At 39.6% G+C, this 27,468-nt stretch overlaps 1 protein-coding gene across 6 annotated transcripts in view; it reads left to right on the top strand.

Moving 5' to 3' along the window:
- PLEKHM3 (pleckstrin homology domain containing M3) overlaps positions 1 to 27,468 on the top strand; it is a 308,498-nt gene that overhangs the window by 43,724 nt on the left and 237,306 nt on the right. For all 6 annotated transcript variants that reach the window (XM_077154890.1, XM_077154891.1, XM_077154892.1 and 3 more), the window contains one exon: positions 23,595 to 24,512. In XM_077154890.1, the coding sequence (XP_077011005.1) occupies positions 23,912 to 24,512 (601 nt within the window). In that variant the 5' untranslated portion in view covers positions 23,595 to 23,911. The remainder of the gene's footprint in view (positions 1 to 23,594; positions 24,513 to 27,468) is intronic.

Genomic DNA, 27,468 nt, shown 5'->3' with positions numbered 1-27,468 from the left:
GCTGGGAGCAGCGGCCAAGATGGCAACTTAGCAATGTGCACGATTTAGTTCGTCCTCCAGAACAGCTACTAAATAACAAGAAACAGTACAGAACAGCTCCTGGAATCACGTCATTGACTCACAGCATACCCCAGTCTGGACCAGCTGGACCAGCTGCAAGCACCCCCAGAACCATGATTCCCCAAGCCGCAGTGGCTAGTGCCCCTTCCCCACAGACTGCTTCCCAGAGAGGAAAGGAAAGAGACTTTACCAGCAGCAGGGGCTTAGCCCCACCAAACACCAATTGTGGAATTAATTAACAAATTCTGACAACTAAAAGTAGGCCCTCAGCTCAGGTGAACCTGGTCTAAGCGTAGGTTGCTCATTTTTGCCCCGGCACCAAGGGGCCAGGGCTGACAGAAAAAGAAAGAAACAGAGGTTTTTGTGGCTGTGTTTCTACAAAGGCTTGACTGCTTTTGGATACAGTGACAGGACTTCTCAGGCTGCAACTGCCCCAGGCATAGGCAGAAACAAGCTTGTTTGAGGGCTTGTCTGGAGCCTGTGCCTTTCCCAGGGAGGGGTGAAGCCCAACTCAGGTGGAATCCCTCCCTTAAGGAATACAGAAACCAGGACTTGGTCATTTGAAGCCATTAAAACCAGCCTACAACCTCTCCTCTGTCTCCACCATGCCCCCAGCAGGGAGAGTCTGCCAAAGTTAAAGGCACCACATCATCTTATGCTGGTGGGACCTGCAGGCAGGCAAGTGCCACATACTGGGCAGGATAAGAAAAACAGAGTCCAGAGACTTCACAGGAAAGTCTTTCAACCTGCTGGATCTCACCCTTGGGGAAAACTGACACAGGTGACTCTTTCCTCCTGATAGGAGGCCAGTTTGGTTTAGGAAAATCTGGCTGGGGTCTATAATACCTAAGTAGATCCTTCTAAGGGTAGGGGGTGGGAAGGCACCATACAGGCAGGGCAAGAAACAAGAAAACAAGAACTGAAAAATTCTCCTCTGTTAAACAAAACCTAAGCTAGAGGTCCAGAAAAAGCTGAACTGAATGTCAAAGAACAGATAAACAACAAATTCATCCAGCAAGAAAACCCTAGGTAAAAGAAGTGAAAGCAATCTCCAGAATAAACTAATTAAGGTAATTAAATGCCTAGATGCCAGCAAAAAATAACAAGTCACACTAGGAAAATTGAAAATATGGCCCAGTCAGAGGAACAAACCAACAATTCAAATGAGATGCAGGAGTTGAAACAATTAATTCAGAATATACAAATAGACATGGAGAACCTCATCAAAAATCAAAGTCTGAAAAAAAATCACAGAACTTATGGGAAAGAAAGGCAGAGTAGAAGAGATGGAAAAAACAATGGAAACCTACAATGGTAGATTTTGAGAGGCAGAAGATAGGATTAGTGAACTGGAGGACGGAACATCTGAAATCTGACAAGAAAAAGAAAATATAGGGGAAGAAATGGAAAAATATGAGTAGGGACTCAGGGAATTGAATGACAATATGAAGTGCATGAATATATGTATTGTGGGTGTACCAGAAGGAGAAGAGAAGGGAAAAGGAAGAGAAAAACTAATGGAAGAAATTATCACTGAAAATTTCCCAACTCTTATGAAAGAATTAAAATTATAGCTCCAAGACGTGCAGCGTACCCCAAAGAGAATAGATCCAAATAGGCGTACTCCAAGACACTTACTAATCAGAATGTCAGAGATCAAAGAGAAAAAGAGAATCTTGAAAGCAGCAAGAGAAAAGCAATCCATCACATACAAGGGAAGCCCAATAAGACTGCATAGATTTCTCAGCAGAAACCATGGAGGTGAGAAGACAGTGGGATGATATATTTAAATTACTAAAAGAGAAAAACTGCCAACCAAGAATTCTAAATCCAGCAAAATTGTCCTTCAGAAATGAGGGGGAAATTAAAACATTTTCAGACAAAAAATCACTGAGAGAATTTGTGACCAAGAGAAGCTCTGCAAGAAATACTAAAGGGAGCACTAGAAACAGATATAAAGACAGAAGAGAGAGTTGTGAAGAAGAGTGTAGGAAGGAAGACTATAAGTAGAGGTAAAAAGAAGGAAAATTAGATATGACATATGAAGTCCAAAAGGCAAAATGATAGAAAAAAGTACTACCCATACAGTAATAATGCTAAATGTTAATGGATTAAACTACCCAATCAAAAGACATAGACTGGCAGAATGGATTAAAGAACAGGACCCATCTATATGCTGTCTACAGGAAACACATCTTAGACCCAAGGATAAACATAAGTTGAAAGTGAAAGATTGAGAAAAGTTATTTCATGCTAATAACAATCAGAAAAGAGCAGGAGTAGCTATGCTTATATCCAGCAAATTAGACTTCAAATGTAAAACAGTTAAAAGAGACAAAGAAGGATACTATGTATTAATAAAAGGAACATTCAGCACAAAGACATAACAATCATAAATATTTCTGCACCAAACCAGAATGCTCCAAAATACATGCGGCAAACACTGAAAAGAGAAATAGACACATCTGCCATAATAGCTGGAGACTTCAATTCCCCAGTCTTATCAATGGACATAACATCTAGACAGAGGATGAATAAAGGAACAGAGAAGTTGAATAATACAGTAAATGAGCTAGACTTAACAGACATTTATAGAACATTACACCCCATAATAGTAGGATACAACTTTTTCTCAAGTGCTCATAGGTCATTCTCAAGGATAGACCATATGCTGGGTCATAAAGCAAGTCTCAATAAATTTAAAAAGATTGAAATCATACAAAACACTTTCACAGATCATACAGGAATGAAGCTGGGAATCAGTAATAGGCAGAGTGCCAGAAAATTCACAAATATGTGGAGGCTCAATGACACACTCTTAAACAACCAGTGGGACAAGGAAGAAATTACAAGAGAAATCAGTAAATATCTTGAGGCAAATGAAAATGAAAACACAACATATCAAAACTTATGGAATGCAACAAAGGCAGTGCTAAGAGGGAAATTTATTGCCCTAAATGCCTATATCAAAAAAGAAGAAAGGGCAAAATGCGGGAATTAACTGTCCACTTGGAAGAACTGGAGAAAGAACAGCAAACTAACCCCAAAGTAAGCAAAAGGAAAGATGTAATGAAGATTAGAGCAGAAATAAATGAAATTGAGAACATGAAAACAATTGAGAAAATCAGTAGAACCAGAAGCTAGTTTTATGAGAAAATCAGTAAGATTGATGAACCCTTAGCAAGATTGACAAAAAGAAAAAGAGAGAGGATGCAAATAAATAAGATCAGAAATCAAAGAGGAGACATAACCACTGACCCCACAGAAATAAAGGAAGTAATGACAGGATACTATGAACAACTTTATACTAATAAATACAACAATGTAGATGAAATGGACAACTTCCTAGAAAGGCATGAACAACCAGCTTTGACTCGAGAAGAAATAGATGACCTCAACAAACCAATCACAAGTAAAGGAATTGAATCAGTCATTAAGAAGCTCCCCAAAAAGAAAGGTCCAGGACCAGATGGCTTCAAATGTGAATTCTACAAAACATTCCAGAAAGAATTAGTACCAATCCTGCTCAGACTCTTCAAAAAAGTTGAAGAGGAGGGAAAGCTACCTAACACATTCTACGAAGCCAACATCACCCTCATACCAAAGCCAGACAAAGATATTACAAAAAAAGAAAACTACAGACCAATCTCTCTAATGAATATAGATGCAAAAATCCTCAACAAAATTCTAGCAAATTGAATCCAGCAACACATTAAAAGAATTATACACCATGACCAAGTAGCATTCATCCCAGGTATGCAAGAATGGTTCAACATAAGAAAATCACTTAATGTAATACATCATATCAACAAATCAAAGCAGAAAAACCATATGATCATTTCAATTGATGCAGAAAAGGCATTTGACAAAATTCAACATCCTTTCCTGTTGAAAACACTTCGAAGGATAGGAATAGAAGGCAACTTCCTTAAAATGATAAAAAGAATATATGAAAAACCCACAGCTAATATCATTCTCAATGGGGAAAAACTGAAAACTTTCCCCCTAAGATCAGGAACAAGACAAGGATGTCCACTATCACCACTTTTATTCAACATTGTGTTGGAAGTTCTAGCCAGAGCAATTAGACAAGAAAAAGAAATACAAGGCATCAGAATTGAAGGAAGAAGTAAAACTATCACTGTTTGCAGATGATAAGATACTATATGTCGAAAACCCTGAAAAATCCACAGCAAAACTACTAGAGCTAATAAATGAGTACAGCAAAGTGGCAGGTTACAAGATCAACACTCAAAAATCTGTAGTGTTTCTATACACTAGTAATGAACAATCTGAGGGGGAAATCAAGAAACAAATTTCATTTACAATTACAACCAGAAGAATAAGCTATTTAGGACTAAATTTAACTAAATATAGAAAAGACCTATTAAAAAAAACAAAAAAAAACTACAAGAAATTGTTAAAAGAAATCACAGAAGACCTAAATAGATGGAAGGGCATACAATGTTCATGGATTGGAAGACTAAATATAGCTAAGATGTCAATTCTACCTAACTTGATCAAATTGCATTGATTCAATGCAATACCAATTAAAATCCCAAAAAACTTCCTTTTCAGAAATAGAAAAATCAGTAACCAAATGTATCTCGAAGGGCAGGGCGCCCCAAATAGCTAAAGGTATCCTGAGAAAGAAAAATGAAGTTGGAGATCTCACACTACCTGATTTTAAGGCATATTATGAAGCTACAGTGGTCAAAATAGCATGATACAGGGATAAAGATAGATATACTGACCAATGGAATCGAATAGAGTGTTCAGATATAGACCCTCTCATCTATGGACAATTGATCTTTGTTAAGGCAATCAAGCCAACTCACCTGAGGCAGAACAGTCTCTTCAATAAATGGTACCTAGAGAGCTGGATATCCACAAAAGAATGAAAGAGGATCCATATCTCACACCCTATACAAAAATTAATTCAAAATGGATCAAAGACCTAAACATTAGATCTAAGACGATAAAACTTTTAGAAGAAAATGTAGGGAAATATCTTATAAATCTCATAATAGGAGGCGGTTTCCTAGCTCTTACACCCAAAGCACAAGCATTGAAGAAAGGAAGAAAGAAATGGGAACTCCTCAAAATTAAACACATTTGTGCATCAAAGAACTTCGTGAAGAAAGTAAAAGGAGTAGAAAAAAGCAAATAAATAAATAACAACCTTTTCTGAATCATAGCCCTGCTCCTTGGTTTGTCAATCAAGAGCTTAAGTTAGTACATAGCTGTGTGTAACACCAGGCTCTGTGTATCTTTTGATTGGATGGAGATGTGACTCCACCCATTCCAGATGGGTCTTGATTAGTTTACTGGAATCCTTTAAAAGAAGAAACATTTTGGAGAAAGCCAGAAATGACAGAAGCCTCAGAGTCCACAGAACTTCATAGCAGAGCTGATACAAAAGGGAACACATGGAAGCAGAGACATAGATGTTTGGAGATGCTTGGAGCCCAGCAGCCACTGCCATCAAAAATTAAGCAAGCCAGAACCTGGGTAGATCCAAGGAAAATCAAGAGATGAAAGCCAACCCTGGAGAGATTAAGTGAGGAATTCCCACAGGAAAAGAGGCTGAAAGCAGGGAAGCCCAGGAGCAAGGGATCAGCAGCTGCCAGTCACGTGACTTCCCAGCTGACAGAGCTGTTCCTGACCTATCAGCCTTTCTTGAGTGAAGATAACTTTGTTGGTGCCTTAACTTGGACACCTTTACTTGCTTAGAACTGTAAACTTATAACTTATCAAATTCCCCTTTATAAAAGCCGTTCCATTTCTGGTATACTGCATTTTGGCAGCTTGCAAACTAACACAGCCCCTATGAAACTTATTCCTGCAAAGGATAGACTAAACCTACTTATACTGATGCCTGAGTCACCCCCAGAGATCCTCTTTTGTTGCTTTGAAGTGGCTCCTCTCTCAAAGCCAACTCAGCAGGTGAACTCACTGCCCTCCCTTCTATGTGGGACATGCCTCCCAGGGGGTAAAGTCTCTCTGACAATGTGGGACAGATCTCCTGGGATGAGCTGGGACCCAGCATCAAGGTATTGAAAAAGCCTTCTTGACCAAAAGGGGAAAGAGAGAAAGGAAACAAAATAAAGTTTCAGTAGCTGACAACGTTCAAACGGAGTCGAGAGGTTATCCTGAAGGTTATTTTTATGCATTATGTAGATAGCCCTTTTTAGTTTATGGCATATTGGAGTGGCTGGAGGGAAGTACCTGAAATTGTTGAGCTGTGTTCCCCTAGTCTTGATTCTTGAAGACAATTGTATAAGGATATAGCTATTACAGTGTGACAGTGTGATTGTGAAAACTTTGTGTCTGATGCTCCTTGTATCCAGGGTATTGACAGATAAGTAAAAAAATATGGATAAAACATAAATAAATAATAGGAGAGATAAGGAGTAAAATAAATTGGGTAGTGTTCTAGTTTGAAAACTGATGGAATGCATTGTACCTGAAATGGCATGGCTTTTTAAAAAGGGGGGGGAATTTATTAAGTTGCAAGCTTACAACTCTAAGGCTCTAAAAATGTCCAAATTAAGGCATACAGGGAATGATAGCTTGATTCAAGAAGGCTGATGATTTTGGGGGTTACTCTCTCAGCTGAGAGGGCACATGACAATGTCTGCTAATTTTCTCTCCTGGCTTCTTGTTTTATGAAGTTCCCCCAGGGGTGTTTTCCTCTTCATCTCCAAAGGTGGCTCTGTGGGCTCTGGTGGCTCTAAAGCTTTATCCAAAATGGTTCCCTCTTAAATGGTTCCAGTAAGCAACCCCAGTTTGAATGGGTGGAGACACTTCTCCATGGAAACCATCTAATCAAAGGTTACCACCCACAGTTGGGTGGATCACATCTCCATGGAAACAATAAAAAGCATCCCACCCAACAATACTGAATGAGGATTAAAGGACATGGCTTTTCTAAGGTACATAATAGCTTCAAACCAGCACAGGTAGATTGAAATACTAGTGGTCACATAGAGGGAGCAGTAAAGGGTATGGAATATATGAGTTTTCTCCTTTTCCTTTTTATTTCTTTTTGTGGAGTAATGCAAGTTTTCTAGAAATGATCATGGTGATGAATACACCACTATGCGATGATATTGTGAGCTGTTGATTGTACACCATGTATAGACTGTATGTGTGTGAAGATTTCTCAAAAAAAATCTTAAAAATTAAAAAAAGATGAAAAAAAGACAAAACAAAAATGGGAAAATAGTGGCATGGAACCCAAGTATAGGAGTATAGTCAGGCTTTACAAGAGACTAGAATCTGAAACTGAAAAGGCATAAAGGATGAAAGCAATTCTCACCTCTTTCTCTATAGGGCTTCCTGATCTCATGGGATGTCTGCTTCATTCTTATATTCTCTTTTTCTGTAGACTGGCATTCTATACTTCCCTGAGAGCGTGGCCAGACATGGCTACCCTGGTACCAGTGTTGCTTTGTTTCCCTGTTCGTGTACTTAGCTGAGACTTTTAGAATCTTTGACTCCCAATTTGAGGTTCCTGGGAGAGAGACTCTGACAGGCCCAGCCTGGCCAATTAACTATGGCCAGGGAAGCAGAGTTGCATAATTCACTGGTTACCCTGAGGGTATGTGAAGTGACTCTCTGAGAAGGGAGTATGAATCCAGTGGGCACACTGATTTACTAGCTGCAAGGTTAAAGGAAAGGGAAAAAAAAATGCTGATGAGATCATCCTCAAAGGTTTGTAATTGCAGAAATAGGAAATTAGAGGAAAGTAATTGTTTTATGGTCCTACTATATTCCAGGTGCTTAATATTACTTTATTTAATACCCATAATATCCTTAAAAAATAGATATCATTTTCCTAATTGTACAGATGAGGAAAGTGAAATTCTTTGATCCATCAACCTTATTTATTTGTTCATTCCACAAATATTTTTTGAGTGCATGTATGCCAGGCTCTATAAGTCATAACCCCAATTTATAAGTAGCTCACAATTTAGACAAGAAGAGTGACAGATAAACATTAAATATTGAATGATCAAAACAATAATTAAAATATCTTAAAAGCACAGATATTGCCCAGAGAAGAATGTGGGGTGGGGTGGGGGTAGATTAGGGGTGTCTTACCCAAATAGCTAGCAAGAGACAGAATTGGAGTTTGAATCCAGATCTGATTTTAGAGCTCAGATTCTTTCCACTTCTCAGTATGCTGCTTATGGAAAGGCATTTTCTGTAGTAAACTTGAAAAACGCCTTCTAATTAAAAAGTAATATACTTTTCCTAAATTTTCCTAGCCATCCAGGTAAATACCTTCTAGTTTTTCTTGGCTCAACTCAAGGGGCATCTCCTTTTGGAAGTCTTTGCTAATGTCTCTTTCATCACCCAACCATAATATCCACTTTCCTCCTCTTCTTCAATCAAATCTGGCTCTGTCCTCTATCAGGAAACCTATAGCAGGGCTTATTTTCCTGTCTGGCTCATGATGATAGGCTGTGAGCTTCTTTAGGGCAAATGTGTTTTATTTATCTTTACTTCTTTAATGTCTCACATCCAGTGGAAACTCAATAAATGATGGACAGATAGGTAGATGAGTGATTTCTAAAATCCCTCATTAAATAGCATTTAAAAGGTTTTAAAGTTGACTTGTTACTGCCATTTCTAGTAATATTGTAGCTGATGTTTATCTCTTAACAATTGATCTGTGTCTTGCTTCATACAGTGCTAATATGTCAATATCAAAATGAGGAAAAGTAGACAAATTCATGGTAACTCCAGAGTTCCTGTGAACCACAAACTTAATTGATACATGTAATTTGCGTCAATTTACATATTTTAAGCAATGTAGAATAATACTCTTGATTTAGATGTAATGGTTTAATAAACCTAAGTGCTAAAAGAATGAATTTAATTACCATAAAAAAATGTGAAGTTATAAAAAGAAAGCACTACTATGTGTCTTTGTATTTTTACGATAATAAAACAATAAAAACATCAGGAAATGGCTTTTATTTCCTTAATTGCTCACAAGTAGGTATAATGAGGCAATTACCCATACCATTGTATGCTGCTGCAAATAGATTTTTTTCCTGAGCTTAAAGTGAAGCCTTGAGCCTCTTTAATTGTGCAACAGAGTTTCACTACTTGGGATTTTTGAGTTTCATCTTATATACCAGAGGTTAATTTCATTTAATAAATATTAAAATTTGTAATCTTTCTTTGTTAAAAATTCAAATAAACATAAAGTGCAAAGCTTTCTATTTTACAGAAGAGAGCACCAAGGTATAGAACATTGTTATTCTTAACTAGGGTTTCAAATTCAGTCTTTAACCAAAGGGGAGAGAAAGTAAATACATTCAAAGTGATTATTTCTTGATTTTTTTTTTGTAATTATTAAAACATCTAATATACACTGTGCTCTCTGAGTAATTGCAGGCTAGTCAGAAGCATGTAAGACCTAAAGAGTCTTAGAAGCACTGTGTCCAGTTGATAGAGTCCATTAGGTATCTCCTTGAATCTTTGGGACGAAGAGTCTTACAATCAAATCTTTGATTTTATTTTAACTTTGAGGCCTTAACTTACTGTCAGAATCCTGGATTTGATCTTTGCCCCTAAGTTTTAATTTAAGAGTCTTTTGCCTTAGAGTCTTTTGTGCAGATAGGAAAAAATTTTTATTTTGTAACCCAAGTCTTGAGTTGTAAACTGAAATGTCCTACTTTATTTCCTCTTTCTCTCTCTTCTTGTACTTAATCATACAAGCTTTAAAAACAAAAAGCCAGATATTTTCAGCATTCTGCCTTGAAAGTCTCAGCAGTCATATCCATAGTTCTTTAGTTACATCTTCCTAATATATTTTTCATTTAATCATTAGGTATGATGTCTTATGTAAATTTCATTCAATCTTCCCAATTGTTCCACTACTAGATAATGTGGCTCATTCCTTTTTCAGCCTCTAATAGCTGTTTCCTTGCTCTTTTTCCAGACTCCACTGACAATGTACTCACTGACTTACCTACTTACACCTGGTCAGTCCCTTGCCACATATTTTAGGTTTTTGTTACAGCAGCAGCACCCCATTTCTGGTACCAGTTCCTATTTTGGTTTTCTATTGCTGTGTGATAAACCACTCCAAAATGTAGCAGCTTAAAGCACAGTGATTTATTGTTTTTGCCCTACTATCCTATGAGTTGGCAATCTGGATAGGTTCTTCTTGCTGGTTTCTCCTGGGATCACTCAAGTAGCTGTAGTCTTCTAATGTCTTGACTAACAGTAGAGGATTCAAGGTAGTGTCACTTGTGTTTGATAACTCGTGCTAGCTATCAGCTAGGACACCTTGGTTCTTCTCCACATGGCCTCTCATCTTCCAGTAGATTGGAGTAGACTTCTTCACAGCATGGTTGCCTTAGAATTCCAAACAGGCATCCTCTCTTGAAAAGTGGATGGACAAGAATGCATTGCAAAGGGTCTTGGACTTGGGAAGGTGTGATTCATGGGAGACCATTATAATGATCTACCTCATTCTTCATGTTGCCTTTCAGTAGAAGAGTTTCACGCAGAGATTGCAATTGATATCTCATGGACTATTTGTAGAGCCCCACAGTGTGCTATGCCCTAATCCAGGTGTTCTAGTTTGCTAGCTGCTGGAATGCAATATACCAGAAATGGAATGACTTTAAAAAGGGGAATTTAATGAGTTGCTAGTTTACAGTTCTAAGGCCAAGAAAATGTCCCAATTAAAACAAGTCTATAGAAATGTCCAATCTAAGGCATCCAGGGAAAGATACTTTGGTTCAAGAAGGCTGATGAAGTTCATGGTTTCTCTCTCAAGTGGAAGGGCACATGGTGAACATGGTCAGAGTTTCTCTCTCATCTGGAAAGGCACATGGTAAACATGGTCAGAGTTCCTCTCTCATCTGGAAGGGCACATGGTGAACACAGCATCATCTGCTAGCTTCTTCTGGCTTTCTACTTCATGAAGTTCTCCAGGAGGTACTTTCCTTCCTCATTTCCAAAGATCACTCACTGGTGGACTCTGCTTCTTGTGGCTATGTCATTCTGCTCTGCTCTCTCTGATTCTCTTTCATTCTCCAAAATGTTTCCTCTTTTATAGGATTTCAGAAACTAATCAAGACCCACCCAAATGGGTGGAGACATGCTGTCACCTACTCTAGTTTAACAACCACTCTTGATTAAATCATGTCTCCAGGGAGATGATCTAATTACATTTTCAAACATACAAACTGAATAGGGATTAGAAGAAATGGCTGCCTTTACAAAATGGGATTAGGATTAAAACATGGCTTTTCTAGGGTACATACATCATTTCAAACCAGCACACCAGGTATTTAGGATCTGTTGGCAAGCAAAACAGAAAAAGATCACTGTTCTCGTGGAGTTTACATTTGATGGAAAGTGACAGAATAAATATGGTAAGTAATATATGATTTGAGCTTTTACCCTGAGTGAAACACAACAATTGCAGGGTTTTGAGCAGAGAAATGAAATGATCCTTTAACAGGCCTGCATAGAATTTAATAGTTGATAAATGCTATGAGAACAATAACAGCAACCATGAACAGGAAAACGAGATTGCTGAGGATGAGGGTGCATTATTAAATAAGGTGGTTAGGGTTTGTCTCATTGAGAAAGTGAAACTGAGCCAAGTCTTGAAGGAAGCAAAGTTGTTTACCAAGTGAATATTTAGAGAAGATTCTTCCAGGAAGAGGCCCTACATGGGAGCCTGTTTGGTGTGTTTGAAGAACAGTAGGGAGCTCAGTGCATCTGGAATAGAATGGAATAGAAAGGGTTGGGGAGAGGTAACTGGGCCAAACCACATAGAGCCTTTTGGACCTTTTAAAGGACTTGTGCTCTTACGCTGAGTAAAATGGACAACTATTGCAGGATTTTGAGCAGAGGAATGAAATGATACTGTAAAAGACCTATGTTCTAGTTTGCTAGCTGCCGGAATGCAACACACCAGAGACGGATTGGCTTTTAATAAAAGGGGATTTATTTTGTTGGTTCTTCAGAGGAAAGGCAACTAACTTTCCACTGAGGCTCTTTCTTACGTGGAAGGCACAGGATGGTCTCTGCTGGTCTTCTCTCCAGGCCCCTGGGTTCCAACAACTTTCCCCAGGGTGATTTCTTTCTGCATCTCCAAAGGCCTGGGCTGAGCTGCGAGTGCTGAGATGAAGAATGCTGAGCTGCTTAGCAGTGCTACATTGCGATCTCGCATTTAAGCACCAGCCAATTAAGTCAAATGCCACTCATTGCAGCAGACACATCTCCTAGCTGACTGCAGATGTAATTAGCAACAGATGAGCTTCACGTACCATTGGCTTATGTCCACAGCAACAAGACTAGGTATGCTCACCTGGCCAAGTTGACAACTGAATCTAACTAACACAACCTGCAAAGTGTTTTTCTCCTTTCTATTAAAAAAAAAATGTTGCTAGTCTTTAAAATTAAGGAAAAACACAGAAAAAATAGCAATATTTTTTATTTACACTATCTAAAACAGTAGCCACTAGCCACATATGACTGTTGAGCACTAGAAATGTGACTGAGGCTGAGGAAGTGAATGCTTAATTCTATTTGATATTTTAAATGCAGTTTTATTAAGCTCTATTTACATATCATACAAACCATCCAAAGTATGCAATCATTGACTTACAGTATGATCACATAGTTATGCATACATCCCCATGATCAATTTTAGGACATTTTCATTATTCCAGAGAAGAAATAAAAATTAGAAAGAACCAAAATTTTTCCATACTCCTTATTAATCTATTATTGAACCATTGCATTAGTGCGGTACTTTGTTACTATTAATGAAAGAATATTAAAATAGTACTGTTAACTATAGTCCATAGTTTGCAATACATTTTTTTCCATATACCCTATGTTAGTTTAAGCTGCCAGAATGCAATATACCAGTAATGGAACCACTTTTATAAGGGAATTTAATAAGTTATAAGTTACCATTCTAACCCTATGAAAATGTCTAAACTAAGGCATCCAGGGAAAGATACCTTAATCCAAGAAAGGCTGATTGTGTCTGAAACACCTCTGTCATCTGGGAAGTCACATGGCTGACATCTGCTGGTCCCCTGCTCCTGGGCTCCATTGCTTTCATCCTCTGTTCCTGTGGAGGTTTCTCACTTTACTTCTCCAGGGCTGCTTTCGTCTCTTGGCTTCCTTTGGCTCTTTCCAGTTTCTGACTTGCTTAACATCTCATGGGCAGGCACACAGTGTCATCTCCTGGGCTCCAAGCATCTCCAAACATCCATGTCTCTGTTCTCTGAGGCAGTTGTTCTCCAAGCATCTGAATCTACTCTGTTCTGGGCTCTGAAGTTTCTGTCAGCTCTGGCTCTGTCCAAAATGTTTCCTCTTTTAAAGGATTCCATTAAAATAATCAAGACTCACCTGGAATGGGTAGAGCCACATGTCCATCTAATCAAAAGGTCACAGCCACAATTGAGCATGCCATATCTTCGCAGAGATAATCTAATCAAAAGTCTCCACCTACAGTATTGGATCAGGATTAAAAGAAATGGCTGTGCCGACAAGATTGGATCAGGATTAAAACATAGCTTTTCTTGGGGTACATAATAACTTCAAACTGGCACATACCCCTCTATTGTAACTCCTTGTAATAGTTTTATGCATTTGTTTTAGTTCATGAAAGAACTTTTTTATATTTGTACAGTTAATCATAGACATTGGTCACTGCAAGATTCACTGTATTATGCATTCACATGTTTTAACTTCCCATTTTACCTCAGGTGACATACATAACTCTACACTTCCTCTTTCCACCACATTTACACACCATTCAGTACTGTTAATTATTCTCACAATAACGTACTACTGTCACTTCTGTCCATTTCCAACCGTTCAACATTCTGCACATGTTAAGCAACTGCTTCCCCTTCTTTAGCCTCATTATATATCCTGGTATCCTATATTCTATATTTTATGTCTATGACTTTGCAGTTGTCATGGTCATGTTCATGTGTCAACTTGGCCAAGTGGTGGTACCTGTTTGCCTGGTTGGGCAAGTGCTGGCCTATGTTTTGCTGTGAGGACGTTTCATAGAATTAAATCATGATCATGTTGGCTACATCCCCAGGTGATTCCATTTGTAATCAGCCAAGGGGCATGTCTTCTTTAATGAGTGATGTTTAATCTAATCACTTGAAGCCTTTTAAGTAGTATTCAGAAGAGACAGGTTCTCTTCCTGCTTCAGCCGGCAAACCTCTCCTGTGGAGTTTGTCCACACCCTCCATTGGAATCGTCAGCTTCACAGCCTGCCCTACAGATTTTGGACCCCACTTCCCATGAGACATTTTTGTAAATTTTTTATTTATGAATATTGCCTGTTGATTCTGTTTCTCTTAGAGAACCCTAACTAATACAACTTGGTACCAGGAGTGATTCTTAAGAAACAGAAATCTTAAAAATGGGTCTTTATGAATGGTTTTCTACCCTGACTGGACTCAAAGGCACTAAGGACTCTGATTCCCAATATCAGAATGACATTGCCAATCCATGGGTGAGTTGGCAAAAGAGATAGTCAAAATATCACCATTCAATTCTTCTAATGTTTCGCTTGTTCGAAGCCAGGCTCTAGGGGATAATGTTTTTGGCAGGTTTACAGAGTTTTGTGGAAATAGGAAGTATAGAGATGTTGGCTGGTTGTTAGATACACTGTATACATTAATGAGTGAAAGAAATGAGTTTAAGGCTTCGAACGAGAAGCTTAAGCACCATTGACAGATGCAGACATTTCTGTGAGTGTCCTGAAGGAAAATCTTATTTCCTGTAGCCATAGACTTGAGACTCCAAAAATCAGACTCAGAATCTTATTGTTAGAGTAGCAACTTTACAACGTAAATTGAAATCTCAGTCTTGGATGGTGTCTGCCATTAAAGTGAAAGCATTGATTAGAAGGGAGTGGGACCCTGAAAAATGGGATGGCAACATATGGATGGATAATGATGTCAGAGGTGAGGTTGAATCCATAGGTCATGCTGAGTCTTTTCTAGATAACCCTGTGGTAGTCTGCCCTGAGGACATAGCTGCCCCACCTCCAGCCTGCCTTGAGGATTTGGCCACCCAAACTCCACCTGAAGGGATTAGCCCTAGAGTGATTAATCCTGTTTTACCAGATGAAACTGCAAGTGTATGCCCTGAAACAAATGGCTTGGAAGAGACTTTTAATTCTTTTCATGACCCACCCTCACTACCCCTCATTTCTTCCAGACCTATAACTAGATTAAAGTCAAAACAGGCCCCTAAAGGTGAGGGACATAGTATCACACATGAGGAGGTACGTATACTCCAAAAAAACTGTGTGTGTTTTCCAATTTATATAGACAGAAATCAGGGGAATATGTGTGGCAATGCATTTTAAGGGTGTGGGATAATGGTGGGAGAAATATAAGGCTGGATCAGACTGAATTTATTGATAGGGCCCACTAAGCAGAGATTCTGCATTCATTGCTATAGCTTGAGGGGTTAGAAAAGGTATTAAGAGTTTATTTGGATGGTTGGCTGAAACGTGGATTAGAAGGTAGCCGACATTACCTGAGGTTGAAATACCAGAACTGCCCTGTTATAATGTATACGAGAGGATCCAGAGACTTAGAGAGATTGGAATATTAGAGTGGATTTATCATGCAAAGCCTGCTCTTGTACCCCAGGAATGTCTGGAGAACGCACCTTTTACCAGAACAGTGAGAAATTTGTGAGACTAGCACCATCATTCCTGAAAAGCTCTGTAGTTGCACTTCTCTGTACATCAGATATTACTGTGGGAACTGCTGTACTGAGCTGGAATCATTCCTTAAATGCAATGGGGATGACCAGATCCTGAGTTGGCAGAAGCCAGGTGGCAGCACTTAATCGCCAAAGACAGGGTGGATGTGGCTATTATAATAGACAGCAAACTCAAAGCAGGAGTCAAAATAATCTGACTCTCAGAGATTTGTGGCATTGCTAGTAAATCATGGGTACCTAGAAATACAATAGATGGGCAATCTACTGAATTCTTGTTTGAACTGTATAAACAGAAGAGTTCTAGGTCAAATGAACAGAAATCTAACTTGAATTACAAAAACACAGAGTCACAGCCCTTTAATCAATTTCCAGACTTGAGACAGTTTACAGACCCAGGGCCCCTTGAATGAAGGGGAAGCCAGGTCCCTTTGGGGGAGAATTGTGTTACACTGCCACAAATCTATACTGTTAATCTTCCTCCAAACCTTCCCCAAGGAGACCGACAGCCTTTTACCAGGGTAACTGTGCATTGGGGAAAAGGAAATGATCAGATATTTGGGGGATTATTAGACACTGGTTCAGAAGGGACATTAATTCCAGGGGATCCAAAACATCACTCTGGTCCACCAGTCAGAATGGGGGTTTATGGATGTCAGATGATTGAGGGAGTTTTAGCTCACAGGTCTGTCTCTCAGTGGGTCCTGTGGGGCCCCGGACCCATTCTATAGTTACTTCCTCATTTCCAGAATACATCATGGAACAGACATACTGAGCAACTGGCAGAATCCCCACATTGGCTCTTTCACTCGTGCAATGAGGACTACTACAGTAGGAAAACCAAGTGGAAGCCACTAAAACTGCCCCTACCTAACGAAATAGTAAATCAGAAGCAATACCGGATTCCTGGAGGGATTGCAGAGATTACTGCCACTCTTAAGGACTTGAAGGATGCAGGGGTGGTGAGTCCTACCACATCCCCACTGAACTCTCCTATTTGGCCTGTTCAGAAAACAGATGGGTCTTGGAGGATGACAGTGGATTATTGCAAGTTCAGCCAGGTGGTAACTCCAATTGCAGCTGCTGTTCCAGATGTGGTATCATTGCTTGAGCAAATCAATACATCCCCTGGTACCTGGTATGCAGCCACTGATCTGGCAAATGCTTTTTTCTCAATAACTGTTAGTAAGGACCACCAGAAACAGTTTGCTTTCAACTGACAAGGTCAGCAATATACTTTCACTGTCCTACCTCAGGGGTATATCAACTCTCCAGCCCTATGTCATAATCTTGTCCTCAGGGACCTTGATCATTTCTCCCTCCCACAAGACATCACACTGGTCCATTATATTGATGATATTATGTTGATTGGACCTAGTGACCAAGAAGTAGCAACTGCTCTAGACTTACTGATAAGGCATTTGCATGTCATAGTATGGGAGATAAATCCAACAAAAAAACAGTGGCCTTCACCTCAGTGAAATTTCTAGGTGTCCAGTGGTGTGGGGCATGTCAAGATATCTCTTCTATGGTGAAGGATAAGTTGGTGCATCTGGCCCCTCCTATGACCAAGAAAGAGGCACAATGCCTAGTTGGTCTCTTTGGATTTCGGCAACAGCGTATTCCTCATTTGAGTGTGCTACTCTGGCCCATTTATCAAGTGACCAGAAAAGCTGCTAATTTTGAGTGGGGACCTGAACAAGAGGAGGATCTGTGACAGGTCCAGGCTGCTGTACAAGCTGCTCTGCCACTTGGGCCACATGATCCAGCAGATCCAATGGTGCTGGAAGTGTCAGTGGCAAATAGAGATGCTGTTTGGAGCCTTTGGCAGGCCCCTGTGGGAGAATCACAACACAAACCCTTAGGAATTTGGAGCAAAGCCTTACCATCTGCTGCAGATAACTACTCTCCTTTTGGTCTGCTACTGGGCCTTAATAGAGACTGAATGTTTAAACTTGGGCCACCAAGTTACCATGAGACCTGAGTTGCCTATCATAAGCTGGGTGTTGTCTGACTCACCAAGCCATAAAGTTGGGCATGCCAAGCAGCACTCCATCATAAAATGGAAATGGTATATATGAGATAGGTCCAGAGCAGGTCCTGAAGGCACAAGTAAGTTACATGAGTAAGTGGCCCAGATGCCCATGGTCTCCTCCACCTCTGCCACATTACCTTCTCTTTCCCATATCAGAGCTATGGCCTTTTGGGGAGTTCCTTACAGTGAATTGACTGAGTAAGAGAAAACTCAGGCCTGGTTTACAGATGGTTCAGCACAATATACAGGTACCACTCGAAAGTGGACAGCTGCAGCACTACAACCCCTTTCTGGGGTGTCCTTGAAGGACAGTGGTGAAGGGAGATCCTTCCAGTGGGCAGAACTTTGAACAGTGCACCTGGTTGTTCATTTTGCTCGTAAGGAGAGCTGACCAGAGGTGTGTTTGTATACTGACTCATGGGCTGTTGCTAATGGTTTGACTGGATGGTCAGGGACTTGGAAAGACCATAATTGCAAAATTGGTGACAAAGAGGTCTGGGGAAGATGTATGTGGATAGAATTTTCTGAGTGGACTAAAAATATGAACGTATTTGCATCTCATGTGAATTTGCACCAGAGGGTGACTTCAACAAAAGAAGCTTTTAATAATCAAGTGGGTAAGATGACCCATTCTGTGGATACCAGTCAGCCTCTTTCCCCAGCAGCTCCTGTCATTGCCCAATGGGCTGATGAATAAAGTGGTCATTTTGGTAGGGATGGAGGTTATGCATTGGTTCAGAAACATGGACTTCTACTCACCAAGGCTGACCTGGCTACAGCCACTGCTGAGTGGCCAATCTGCTCTCAGCAAAGACCCTCACTCAGCCCCTAATATGGCACCATTCCCTGAGGTTACCAGCCAGCTACATGGTGACAGGTTGATTACATTGGACTACTCCCTTCATAGAAGGAACAGCAATTTGTTCTAACTGGAATAGACACGTACTGTGGATATGGGTTTGCTTTCCCTGCATTCTGTGCTTCTGCCAAAACTACCATCCGTGGGCTTACAGAATGCCTTATCCATTGTCATGGTATTCCACACAGCATTGCTTCTGACCAAGGAACACACTTCACAGCAAATGAAGTGCAGGAATGGGCACATGCTCATGGAATTCTCTGGTCTTACCATGTTCCCCATCATCCAGAAGCAGCTGGATTGATAGAATGGTGGAATGGCCTTTTGATAACTCAATTATGGTGCCAACTAACTAGGTGGCAGTAACTTAAAGGGCTGGGGTAATGCTCTCTAGGAAGCTGTGTATGCTCTGAATCAGCGTCCACTGTATGGTGCTGTTCTTCCATAGTCAGGATCCATGGGTCCAGGAACCAAGGTGTGGAAATGAGAGTGACACCGTTCACCATTACCCCTAGTGATCCACTAGGAAAATTTTTGCTCCCTGTCCCTGCGAACCTGAGCTCTGCTGCTCTACAGGTTTTAGTTACAAAGGGAAGTGCTTCCACCAGGATAAAACAACAATGATTCCATTGAACTGGAATCTAAGATTGCCACCTGGTCACTTTGGGCTACACATGCCCCTGGATCAACAAAGCAAGAAAGGGATTACATTATTGGCTGGATGATTGACCCTGACTATCAGGGGGAAATAGGACCACAACTACACAGTGGAAGTAAAGAAGAGTTTTCCTGGAATATAGGGGATCCTCTAGGGCGTCTTTTAGTACTGCCATGCCATGTGATTAAAATCAATGGAAAACTGCAACAACCCAAGTTCGACAGGACTACCAATAGCTCTGAAGCTTCAGGAATGAAGGTTTGGGTTACCCCACCAGGTAAAGAACCACGGCCAGCTTTAGTGGTTGCTGAGGGTAAAGGGAACATGAAATGGGTAGTGGAAGAAGGTGGTGATAAATATGAAGTATGACCACATGATTAGTTACAGAAATGAGGACTGTAATGCTGTTTTGTTCATAATTATACTATTAATAATTAATAGTTATACTATTTAAGTTGTAAGATATCAAGTTTAAGAATGAATATTACCCAAGGACTTACACCCTATTCTGGAGAGATTTAATGTGTTTCCAGTTATATGCAGGACAGTTGAGTATTGTTAGGTGAGAAAAAAAAGTGTGTCTTATTGTTTTCTATTTAGGAATTAGGTATGGTTTAAGATGATGAGTATAGCTGCCAAGTTGACAAGAGGTGGACTGTCATGGTCAGGTTCATGTGTCAACTTGGTCAAGTGGTGGTACCTGTTTGTCTGGTTGGGCAAGTGCTGGCCTGTCTTTTGGTATGAGGACATTTTATAGAATTAAGTCATGATCCCGTTGGCTACATCCACAGCTGACTCCATTTGTAATCAGCCAAGGGGAGTGTCTTCTTTAATGAATGCTGCTTAATGTAATCACTGGAAGCCTTTTAAGGAAGATTCAGAAGAGACAGGTTCTCTTCCTGCTTTGTCCAGTGAGCCTCTCCTGTGGAATTTGTCCACACCCTCCATTGGAATCGTCAGCTTCACAGCCTACCCTACAGATTTTGGACTTTACGTTCCCACAGTTACGTGAGACACTTTTATAAATTTTATATTTACGAATATTGCCTGTTGATTCTGTTTTTCTAGAGAACCCTAACTAATAAACATATTATAATTAGTTCATATTGGTGAGATCATACAATATTTGTCCTTTAGTGTCTGATTTATTTCACTTAAAATAATGTTCTCAGGGTTCATCCATATTGTTGTATGCTTCAGGACTTCATTCTTTCTTAGCTGCTGAATAATATTCCATTGTATATAAACCACATTTTATTTATCCATTCATCTATTGGTGGACCTTTGGTTGTTTCCATCTTTTGGCAATTGTGAATAATGCTACTATGAACATCAGTGTGCAAATGTCTATTTGTATCCCAGCTTTCAGATCTCCTAGGTATATCCTGAGTAGTGGGATAGCTGGGTCATAAGGCAATGCTATACTTAACCTCCTGAGGAACCACCAGACCATCGTCCACAGTACTTGTACCATTTTACATTCACTTCAGCAGTGAATAAGTGTTCCAATTTCTCCACAGCCTCCAGAACTTATAATTTTGTTTGTTTATTAGCAGTCATTCTAGTAGATATGAGATGATATCTCATTGTGGTTTTGATTTGCATTTCCCTAATAGCTAGTGAAATTGTGCATCAGATCATATATTTTTTAGCCATCTGTATTTCCTCTTTGGAAAAATATATTGTGCTTGTTTGAAATGATGTATGGACCCTAGAAAAGCCATGTTTTAATCCTAATCCTATTTTGTAAAGAGCTGTTTCTTCTAATCCCTATTCAGCATAGTATTTAGAAACTGTAATTAGATCATCTCTCTGGAGATGTGATGTGATCTAAAGTGGTTGTTAAGCTGGATTAGATGATGACATGTCTCCACCCATTTGGTGGGTCTTGATTAGTTTCTGAAGTCCTATAAAAGAGGAAACATTTTGGAGAATAAGAGATTCGGAGAATAAGATCTCCAGCCAGCGACCTTTGGGGATGAAGAGGGAGAATGCCTCCCAGGGAGCTTCATGAAACAGGAAGCCAGGAGAGGCTAGCAGATGATGCCGTATTTGCCATGTGCCTTTCCAGATGAGAGAGGAACCCTGATGGTGTTCACCATATGCCTTTCAAGATGAGAGAGAAACTCTGTGTCTGCTGTGTGCCTTCTTACTTGAGAGAGAATCCCTGAAATTCATCAGCCTGCTTGAACCAAGGTAGCTTTCCCTGGATGCCTGTGATTGGACATTTTTATTGACTTGCTTGATTGGGAGATTGTCTCGGCCTTAGAGCTGTAAACTAGCAACTTATTAAATTTCCCTTTTTAAAAGCCATTCCATTTCTGGTATATTGCATTCTGGCAGCTAGCAAACTAGACATGTATCTATTAATGTCTTTTGCCCATTTTTTAATTAGGCTTTTTGTCTTTTTATTGTTGAATTGTAGGATTTCTTTATATATTCCAGATATCAAACCCTTATCAGATATATGGTATTCTAGTTTGCTAGCTGCCAGAATGCAATGTACCAGAAATGGTATGGCTTTTATAAAGGGAAATTTATTAGGTTGCTAAATTACAGCTCTAAGGCCATGAAAATGTCCCAGTTAAAGCAAGTCTATAAAAATGTCCACATTAAGGCACCAACAAGAGGTTACCTTCACTCAAGAAAGGCTGATGAAATTCAGGGTTTCTCTCTCAACTGGAAAGGCACATGACAAATGTGGCAATGTCTACTAATTTCCTCTCCAGGCCTCTTGCTTCATGAAGCTCCCCTAGGGGCATATTCCTTCTTCATCTCCAAAGGTCTCTCATGGCATGGCCCCTCTGGTAGCATGGGCTCTTTGCTTCATGGTTCTGCTGTACTCAAGCTTTCTCCAAAATGCTTCCTGTTTTAAAGGATTCCAGTAAACTAATCAAGACCCACCTGGAATGGGTGGAGTCACATCTCCCCTCTATTCAAAAGTTCATACCCAGAATTGGGTGAGTCACATCTCCATGGAGATAACCTAATCAAATTTCTAACCTACATTATTGAATAGGGATTAAAATAAACAGTTGCTCCCACAAGATTGATTAAAATTAAAACATGGCTTTTCTAGGGTTCATAAATCCTTTCAAACCAGCACGTGATTTCCACGTATTTTCTACCATTGAGGAGGCAGCCTTTTTATCCTTTTGACAAAGTCCTTTGAGACACTGAGGTATTTGATTTTGAAGAGTTCCCATTTATCTGTGTTTTCTTTTGTGCTTTTGCTTTGGGTGTATAGTCTAAAACTACTGCCTATCACTAGAGCTTGAAGATGTTCCCCTACAATTTCTTCTAGTTTTGAAGAAACTGGTTCTTATGTTTAGGTCTTTGATCCATTTTGAGTTAATTTTTAGATAGGGTGTGAGATAGGGTTAATTCTATTTGATTTTAATAAATTTAAATTTAGCTACATATAGCTAATGTTTACAATATTGGACAGTGCAAGTCAAATTCTGCTCTAATCTGGGCTGGCTTTAGCGATCCAGGATTTCCTGGAGAGAATGGGTTAGTACTTATGGATTGCTTTCTGACCAGATAGAGCTGTCAGGTGTAGGACTTGAGGTCTGGAGAGAACTAGGCATCGCACTCAGGCCATAACTCCACTTCAGACCCTGCAACAGTCCCCAGGCTCAACTTATACATGTAGGCCAATCTTAGAAGCCTGCAGGAATTTGAAGCCTAAAGGCATCTTCCAAGAAGAGTGGAGGAATTTTGAAGTCCATTGCCTTCATTAGGTGTTATCATATTGTAAATCTAGAAAAACACAGGCACAATTACATTTAAGCTTAAGAAGAGGGAAGAAACTCCCTATCTACCTCCCCTGAGCACCTTTAAGTATAACAAATCATCAGTGCTTTCAAGGTTCGTGAAAGGATTCATGCATTTATGACTTTCAAACTGATTATGATATAGGTCCATTCTCAGAATTCTTAGTATCTTTAGACTACTGTTTTTAGTTCAGCGTATCATAGAGATTTCTTCAAAGCTTCTCTGTTTGAGTAAAAACTATTTCCATAACCCTCCTTATCAAATTCTCTATCCTGGTCCATGTAAGTTCTAAGTGAGTAGTGAAATGTACTGCCAACAATGGAACTCCTGTGCAGATGTTTTCACCTTTGTACATGACTGCCATAAGATGGGGAAGTAATTTGGCAGACTCGTGTACTATATAATATAATTGACTGTGTGCTAATGTTGTCATGTTTATTTTCTTCCAGGAAAATCAAGGATTACCATGGCATTGCTTTGATAAGCTTCTCCTGTTGTCTTCCCAGAGATCTCACTGAATAATAATCTCAAAGGAACATTTTTCTCCCTATTTCTCTGATAATGTCCTTTGCAATTAGCAAATGTTTTTAATGACTAGGAAAACATCAACCGTCCTTACGCTTGGCCTGCTCCAGGTAGCTGAATGAAGCTTTCTTCAAATTGTTTCCAGACTCTGTTGCTAAAGCACATCTTTTTGTTGGGTGACTATTCATGAAGCCCATTCCTGAACCAGCTTAAGAAGCTTCTGCCTCTCGGAATCTGTGACATGGAAGCTCTTGAAGTGGACGATATCAGCCCTGCCTTGGAAGTTACCGAGGATTTCTTTAGTTCTTTTGATAATAAGCTAGAAAAAGCTGTGCAGCAAACAGAGGTTTATGGGATTCAGGAAGTCCCTGAACTGGTAGGGCATGAGGTACTCAGTAACATAACAGACAATGGTGCTATCAGGAATGTTGCTTCCCTGGGCAGAGGGGGCATGATTTGGGACCACTGTAAGAGCAGGCTCTTAGAAACCAAAGCTCAAAATGTCTTCCCAGCCAAAGAGCAGTTTTTGGTTCAGAAAGGGACAACCCCAGATAATCTTTCCTGGATGGAACAAAAGGAAGCATCAACCTTTAATTTTTTCAACATCTGTCAGCGTCGGAGGGACAGACCTCGTTCAGTGAATGACTTATTAGATGAGACCTCTACTTTCAAACCAGGGCATGCTCGATCAAGGTCAGATATTACCCAAGTGGATTGGAGAGTAGTCCTCAACACCACACCTTTGCAGCAGCAGCAGCCATCTCTTCAGGGCCCTCACTTCACTAGGCCACCTTTTCTGTCACCTTCATCAAATAAGGTAGAAGATGCTCAAGGAAATACTGGTATGTTTTAATATCTGACTACTATTAAGCAATTAATGATTTTCCTTTGTCCCTCTTAATATCTTTGTCATGAGACTCTTACTTTCAATTCCCCTGTCTGGTTTTGCTTGCTCGCTTTAAAAGTTCCCTCTTCCTTTTACTTTTTTTTCTTCTCCATAATGTGCCTTTACACATTTGAAAAGGCAGAGACATCAAACAAATAAGTAAATAAACATACATACTAATAAGTCAGATGGTAATTGGTGCTGTGAAATATGTTCAGAAAACATGTTTGTGTGCCCATTAAATGTTTTCTAAATTATGAGAAACGAACTAAACTGTGGATTTACCTAATGTAAATCACTTCATTTCCTATTAGTTCACAGTTCACTGATATCAAGGAATTCTACAGAAGTGCCTTCTGGTGCTATAACAACAGTCTATGAATGTCCCATCTCATAATTAATCCAGTTTCACATCTTCTGAAAGGGCTTCTGAAATGAGCCACTCACATTTGCCTTTTCTCTTCCCACCTAAGGAAGGACGAGTAGTGACAGAATTCCATTCACTGTAACAATCCATGGCTTTTCAAATTTTCAGTCTTCTCAAAATGATTTCCAGGAGCTGGAAATGCTATCACAGCTGGGCATATTTGGTTGTGTGCACTTTATCTTGGCCAAAGGTTACAGTCTTATCTTTTCAAAAGTTACTGAGTAAAAAGACAACTATGGTTAATCCTTTCTTCCCTTCTCATGTTGTAATGTTAGGATCAGAATATTCTCCTACTTAATGTAGAACTTTCCTTTGAACATTATATGATTCTGCTTATTCACATCAGTAGATAGTTATTGGATAACACATAGTGCTTTGTATTGTGTTCAGAAGTATTCAAAGAAGTATGAAGACATGATCCCTGCCTCATACAGTTTCTCATTTAGATCAGAAGATCAGATATGGACAAAGACCCAAGGAAAAATATACCTAGTAATGAGATAAGTAGGTGATCAATAAAAATATTTGTGAGAGAACTTTTGTTTTACTCTATATTGTTGGGATTTTTTTCGTTGGGCAAGTGACAGAGACTGTAAGTGGACAGAGAAAGAGGAAGGAGAAGACACAGTGGGCTGGCCTTGTCAGGAAGGGCTTGCTAAAGGAAGTGGAACTTGAACTGGATCTTTTTCTTTTACTTATTTATTTTTTTATTGAGAAGTATCCACACCTATATAGTCCAACCATATTATATAATCATTGGCTCACAAAATCACCACATTTTGTAATTTGTTACTCTTTGTGTATTCGTTACTGTTATAGTTTGCTAGCTACCAAAATGCAATATACCAGAAACAGAATGGCTTTTAAAAAGGGGTATTTAATAAGTTGCTAGTTTACAGTTCTGAGGCTGAGAAAATATCCCAATAAAAATAAGTCTATAGAAATGTCCAATCTAAGGCATCCATCTAGGGAAAGATACCTTGGTTCAAGAAGGCTGATGAAGTTCAGGGTTTCTCTGCCAAGTGAGAAGGCACATGGCGAACACAGTCACAGTTCCTCTCTCATCTAGAAGGGCACATGGCAAACACGACGTCATTTGCTATCTTCTCCTGGCTTCTTGTTTCATGAAATTTCATGAGGCATTTTCTTTCTTTATCTCCAAAGGTTGCTGGTTGGTGGACTTCTTCTCATGGCTATGTCATTCTGCTCTGCTCTCTCTGAATCTCTCATTCTCCAAAATGTTCCTCTTTTATAGGATTTCAGAAACTAATCAAGACCCACCCAAATGGGTGGAGACATGTTGTCACCTAATCCAGCTTAACAACCATTCTTGATTAAATCACATCTCCAGGGAGATGAGAGATGATCTAATTACAGTTTCAAACATACAGCATTGAATAGGAATTAGAAGATACGGCTGCCTTTTACAAAATGGGATTAGAATTAAAACATGGCTTTTCTAAGGTATATACATCCTTTCAAACCAGCACAGTTACCCATGATCATTTTTAGAACATTTATATCACTCCAGAAAAACAAATAAAAAGAAAAAAAAAAGAACTTATACGTCCTATACCCCTTACCCCTCACTCTCATTGACCACTAGTATTTTAATCTACTCAATTTTTACCCTTTATCTCCCCCTTTTATTTATTTATTATCCTGTTTTTTGTTTTTTTTTCACATGGGCAGGCACCGGGAATCGAACCCGGGTCCTCTGGCATGGCAGGCAAGCATTCTTGCCTGCTGAGCCACCGTGGCCCACCCTGTTCTTTTTTTTTTACTCATCTGTCTGTACCCTGCATAAAAGGAGCATCAGACACAAGGTTTTCACAATCATATAGTCACATTATGAAAGTTGTATAGTTATATGGTCTTCTTCAAGAATCAGGACTACTGATCAGCATTTCAATAGTTTCTGGGACTTCCCTCTAGCCACTCCAATAGACCATAAACTAAAAAGGGATATCTATATCCCTTTTTAGTTTACATAAGAATAACCTCCAGGATAACCTTCCGACTGTTTGAAATCTCCCAGCCACTGAGATTTTATTTTGTTTCATTTCTCTTTTCCCCCTTTTGGTCAAGAAGGCTTTCTCATTCTCATGATGCCGTGTCCCAGCTCATCCCTGTGAGTCATGTCCCAAGTTGCCAGGGAGATTACACCCCTGGAAGCCATGTCCTACATAGGGGGAGAGGGTAGTGAGTTCACCTGCTTAGTTGGCTTAGAGAGAGAGACCACATCTGAGCAACAAGAGAAGCTCTCCAGGCATAATATGCAACTCAGGCATAATAATAAATAGGCCTAGCCTCTCCTTTGCAAGAATAAGCTTCATAAGGGTGATCCCCAAGATTGAGGTCTCAGCCTATTTAATTGGTTGTCCCCACTGCTTGTGAGAATATCAGAAATTCCCCAGATGGAGAAGTTTAATATTTCCTCCTTCCTCCCCAGTTCCCCAAGGGGACTTTGCAAATACTTTTTTAT

Source organism: Tamandua tetradactyla, chromosome 3, assembly GCF_023851605.1.
Source record: "Tamandua tetradactyla isolate mTamTet1 chromosome 3, mTamTet1.pri, whole genome shotgun sequence".
NCBI classification, from domain to species: Eukaryota; Metazoa; Chordata; class Mammalia; order Pilosa; family Myrmecophagidae; genus Tamandua; species Tamandua tetradactyla.
The sequence above is the reverse complement of the archived record's forward strand: the minus strand, read 5'-3'. Positions and strand labels throughout refer to the sequence as shown.